Raw genomic sequence first — 5,722 nt, forward strand, 5'->3', positions numbered from 1 at the left:
CTATACTAAGTAAGTTTTTTTTATAATTTAATTTTGTTGATGTTAACTTCTATACTAAGTAAGTTTTTTAATGATTTTATGTTGTTGGTGTTAACTACTACTAAGTAAGTTTTTTTATAATTTAATTTTGTTGATGTTAACTACAACTTTACTAAGTACCTACCTACATTATGTTATTTTTTAATGATTTTATGTTGTTGATGTTGACTAATATACTAAGTAAATTTAAAGTTAATTAGATTTAATTTAGAGTTAACACCAACGTAGAGTTTTTGAAAAAACTTGTGGATGGTCGATTTGATGCTCCCTCACTTCTAGTATTGGTCAATTTCAAGGTCCCTTCCCGCACTATTCGACACCATGTCCCATTCTTAGTTTCTACGCACACTACAAATTATGGCAAAAATAATCCTATTGATCGCATGATGCGGCAGGTCAATGAGAGTACCATTTATCATAATATGTTTTAATATTGAAATACTGTTAATAAGAAATATTGTTCTACTTTACTATTACTAATTTATATTACCTATTATTATTATTATTATTATTATTATTATTATTATTATTACTATTATTGAATTATTATCATGTTTAAACTTATATAGTATTTAAATTTGTATTGTCCTGTGTTCAATTGTTGTAAAGGGCTTTGCCCGTAAATATATATAAATAAATAAATAAATAAATTATTAGTAGCAGGAAAATACTGAGACAATGATTTTTCGAGGTTTTCCAAATGTTCGATAACAATTTTTTTAATATTAGTTGTTAGTTGCAATTCATTTTCCTTTAAAAAACCCATCAAGAGAGGAAAGCATTCAAAATTTTTCTCATTTACACATGCAATCCAAAAGTTAAGTTTGTTTCTAAATGCTATATTTTTGTCTCTGACCACGAATGTTGTTATTGTTTTTCCTTGCAAAGACTTGTTAACTTCATTCAGTTTACTGAATATGTCTGCGAGATAAGTTAATTTTATAAGCCATTGCTCATCATGTAATAACTCGAAATAACTCATAGATGTAGATAGATTTTGTCCTGAAAAAAAAATCTTTAAATCATCGCGCAGTTCGAACAACCTACTTAGAACCTTTCCTCTTGAAAGCCATCTGACTTCAGTGTGAAGAAGAAGTGAATAATTCTGACTACCCATTTCTTCACATACTTTTTTAAAAAGTCTAAACTGGAGTGGACGACTCTTAATATAGTTTACAATACATACAGCCTCATTAAGAACTTGTTTTAACTCCAATGGCATTTTATTACTAATAAGAGCGTGGCGATGTAAAACGCAATGACTACTGTGACATTTTGGTGCGACATTTTTTATTCTTGTCACGGTTCCTTTAATTTTTCCAACCATAGCTGCAGCTCCATCACTACATACATCGATACAAGTAGTATGTATTTGTATGTTCTGAGCACTTTTGGGCAGGGAGATTTTAAAAGTTTAAGGGGGACTTTCCCCCTCAAGCCATTTTTTTTTTCCCTGTAACACGAAAAACACTGTTTTTTCAAAAACCATAATGTATGTTCTGAGCACTTTTGGGCAGGGAGATTTTAAAAGTTTAAGGGGGACTATCCGCCTCAAGCCATTTTTTTTTTCCCTGTAACACGAAAAACACTGTTTTTTCAAAAACCATAATGTATGTTCTGAGCACTTTTGGGCAGGGAGATTTTAAAAAATCAAGCGGGACTATCCGCCTCAAGCCATTTTTTTTTTCCCTGTAACACGAAAAAACACTGTTTTTTCAAAAACCATAATGTATGTTCTGAGCACTTTTAGGCAGGGAGATTTTAAAAAATCAAGCGGGACTATCCGCCTCAAGCCATTTTTTTTTTCCCTGTAACACGAAAAAACACATCTAGAATTGATTTTTACACACTTTTTTTTAAAAAATAATTGTTTTTTTTATTGAATAAGAACACTGTTTGATTAAAATAAAAAAAATAATTTAATAATATGTTTTTCATCAAATATTATACATCCTTAATTCTAAATTATTTATACTAGTTTTCTTACTTCTCTAGTGAAAGGTACATATTCTACAATACGATCATGAATTAATAAACAATAAGCAGTTACACCTGTAAGAGGTTCTGATGATTCAATTTCTAGTTGAACATCTACTGATGAAGCTGTTGCTGAATCATTCTGTTTCGAAGTATCGATAACTACAATTGGAGCGTTTGTTAGAAAAGTAGAAGGACTTAATATTGGGTTCCGAATATTTTTTTCGTAGTATGATTCTTGAAATGATGTATACATATCATATAATAAGGTAAAATTATTTTTAGAAAAATCTAAATTTAAGTTATCATACGGATAAGCTATTGAGTTTAATAAAACTTTTACATTTGTTAGATTACAATGATCAAATACACTACAATCTTTTTCTATTGAATTTTTACGCCCCTTTTGTAACCCAATTATTATGAAACGAGGTTTTTCTAATTTCGAAGCAGTTTTCAGGTTCCATACAACTTTTTTAGTGGTCCCGAGTTCAGGATATTCAAAGGTTTCAAAAGATCTGAACGGGATAAACAAACTTTTTTCTTTTTCTATAAGTTTTAATAATTTCAACCTTTCTTCATCATCAACAGTGATATGTGGTACCTTCCAAACAATTTTATTCAAAACAACTTTTCCAGAAGTAGCACTTCCACTAGTTTTTACGTTTAGCACATTTAAATCACTATGACTTCGAGTTAATATTAGTTCTAATCTAGAATTAACTAATATTTTTTTAAAGTCTTCAAATATACCTAACCAATATTTCAGCGGAATGCAGGCACTAAATTCACCATTAACATTTACAGGGTTTGTATTATTTTTAAAAATCCAACCCGCATTTTCATAACAATTAAAGTTATCTGGCGTACCTGATAGATAACCTTTCAATGAGCTTGTAATACCAAGTGCACGTGTGCTATCTACTTCTATCCCATTGATTTCAAGTCGTATTTGTTCAAAAAGATAGGAAAAACCATTATTAGAAAGTTTTACTTTTGTAGCATCTGATATTGAACCTTCTATAAATATAAAACTTTCATGCAGATACGGATAAACATCTGTTTGCTGGATTGATATACGTATTTCATCATTATTATTAAATGAAGTTGTATACGGTGTATATGAATGATATTCAATTTTCGTAATTTTAGAATCCGTTTCGAACCGTGAACTTATATCCAAAATATCACTTTCAGGCATTATGATTTAGTTTATAACCAAGAGCCTTTAAAATTTTTTTATTTTTCACCGTTAATTTTTTTACTTTAGTCGGTGTTATCGGTAACACTTTAGTTGTGTGACTAGCTCGATTAACGTGAAGTAATGGGTTTATATTGAATTTTAATCCCATCTTAAGAACCGTAACGTTTAATATGTAACACAACTGTTAATGTCTCACCAAAATTTTCGATTTGATTAAAATCCTGATCAACTAATTGTACAGTTATTGAATCAATATTTATTTTATTTAATTTATAATATATTAAATTTGGCGGTGATTGAACAACTTTTGTCCCAGTCTTTTCACTCGGAAAAAACTCGTAAATCGTATGACTTTGAAGGTGATTGTTGAATGATCCTTGAGCTATATTACACATCACTTTTATAGAATTAATTGTGTTTAAATTTACAGCTTTTTCCGATCGATGAGTTACATACTCCGGAGGATAGTCTCGTTTTTCAAATCCTAATATGGGTGCTATCCCATTAATCATATTAAACATAATTATACCATTACATTGTATGTATGATCTAAAATCATTATGGTCAACTGAAATATCGAATGTTATTTTTGTACCATTTTCTTCATTGTAAGAATTTATTTGCTTCTTAATTTGACGGTTAATATCTACAATTTCGTAACATCCCGTTTTTAATGCAATATAACATATATTTTCATTATTATTATTATTATACTCGTCTATTACTTGTATTGCAAATTTGTTATTAGAAGAATTTATGTTTGGAAACGAATTGAACGTTTGTAAACATAACAAAGCTATTTCAGAGTCTTCGTACACGTTTAGAGACGGGAAATAATTTGAAGATAGTGTGGTTTCATTCCCAGTTAAACTTAATGTGATTGATTCATACATATTTATTTCTAGAAAAACTTTAAATTTAAATTAGTTTTAAGATCCATGACGTTTAATATGTAGAACAACTGTTAATGTCTCCTTGAAATTATCAATCGGTTTATTGTTCTGATCAACTAATTGAATAGTTATTGAATCGATATTTATTTTGTTAAGTTTATAATATATAAGGTTTAGCGGTGATTGAGTCACTTTTGTTCCTGTTCTACCGGTCGGAAAAAACTCATAAATTGAATGACTTTGAAGATGATTGTTGAATGAACCTTGTGAAACATTACACAATACTTTTATACAATTAATTGTGTTCAAATTTACAGCTTTTTCTGATCGGTGAAGATCATCGCGTGAAAAATATTTTTTTTTTTCAAACCCTAATACAGAGCCTATACTGTTTGGAATATCAAAATATAGCCTTCCATCACATCTTATATGTGTTCTAAAATCTATATGATCCATAATCATACTGAATGATAAATATGTTCTCTTTAGTTTATTAAAGGTTAATAACTCTTTACCAATTTTATTATTAATATCATCAATGTCATAATAACCTTCTTCAAATTCATATACAAATTTCGCATTTTCAATAAATCTATTATCTGTGTCTCCGATAACTTCTATTTCCAATCTGTTATTAGTTGAATTTATGTTCGGAAATGAATTAAACGTTTGTAAACATATCAAAGCTATTTCCGAGTCCTCGTTGACGTTTAGAGATGGAAAATAATTTGCAGATAATGTAGTATCATTACCTGTCAAACTTAATGTGATTGATTCATACATTGTAAAAAATCAAGACATAAATGTCCGCAATTAAATGTGTTATAATCTTGATAATTTGAATAGTTATATATAATTTTGTTTCCCTTAAAGTATTTTTGTAATTCAATTGGTGGAGGTAAATCACCGAAGCTATCAAAATAAATAACTTTATCTTTATTTTTATAAAACGCTACCCAATGACTTCCATCACCTGAAGATACGTCTAAGTTTAATATACCACATTCAATCTGATGAGGTTTTTTAGGCAAGTCATCTCGTGAAAAGACGCCACGGAAATGATTGATATTAAACTTTGTAACATATTTTATAATATCTCTAGATGTAAGTGGTCTGTTAGGTAACGTTTTCATCAGTTTTTTTTTCTTGATCCTTTATTTTTTAATCCGTTACCTTTTTTTCTTTTTGAATTTTGGATTGCATTATATACACTAGCACTTCCAGACATTAAACTACCAAGTGCTGATAATCCTGCGAAAATAGGTATTAAGGGAATTGCACCACCTGTCTGACCCGGTGCTAGAATCATTCTTTTACCTCTATAATTTTTCTTAACCTTTTTTTTTTTTATCGCAGCTCGTGTCCCATTTTTTATTTTATTAACACGTCCCCGTTTACCTTTACAGCCCATACCTATTTTTCTTTTAGCTTTCATTGTGTTAGCTACTGCGTACGCTACAATTTTCTCTTTTCTAGGTGTATCTTTTGCTTTAAATCTTTCCCAAGCACGGAGTTCTAACACCTTATCAGCGTTATGTCTATCTTCTAAATTTTTGCTAGTTTCATACACAATATCGTGATCACGACATGCAGTATCCAATGGGTTTAT

The 5,722-nt window shown here is 29.4% G+C and overlaps 1 protein-coding gene across 1 annotated transcript; it reads right to left on the bottom strand.

Annotated features, from left to right (window-relative positions):
* Positions 1-3,227: 3,227 nt before the first annotated feature.
* Positions 3,228-4,113, bottom strand: LOC132926875 (uncharacterized). Its single transcript, XM_060991296.1, has one exon. It carries the CDS (start codon positions 4,111-4,113, stop codon positions 3,370-3,372), a length of 744 nt encoding a protein of 247 aa, XP_060847279.1. The 3' UTR covers positions 3,228-3,369.
* Positions 4,114-5,722: the final 1,609 nt, after the last annotated feature.

The sequence above is a fragment of the Rhopalosiphum padi genome, chromosome 3, assembly GCF_020882245.1.
Source record: "Rhopalosiphum padi isolate XX-2018 chromosome 3, ASM2088224v1, whole genome shotgun sequence".
NCBI lineage: Eukaryota > Metazoa > Arthropoda > Insecta > Hemiptera > Aphididae > Rhopalosiphum > Rhopalosiphum padi.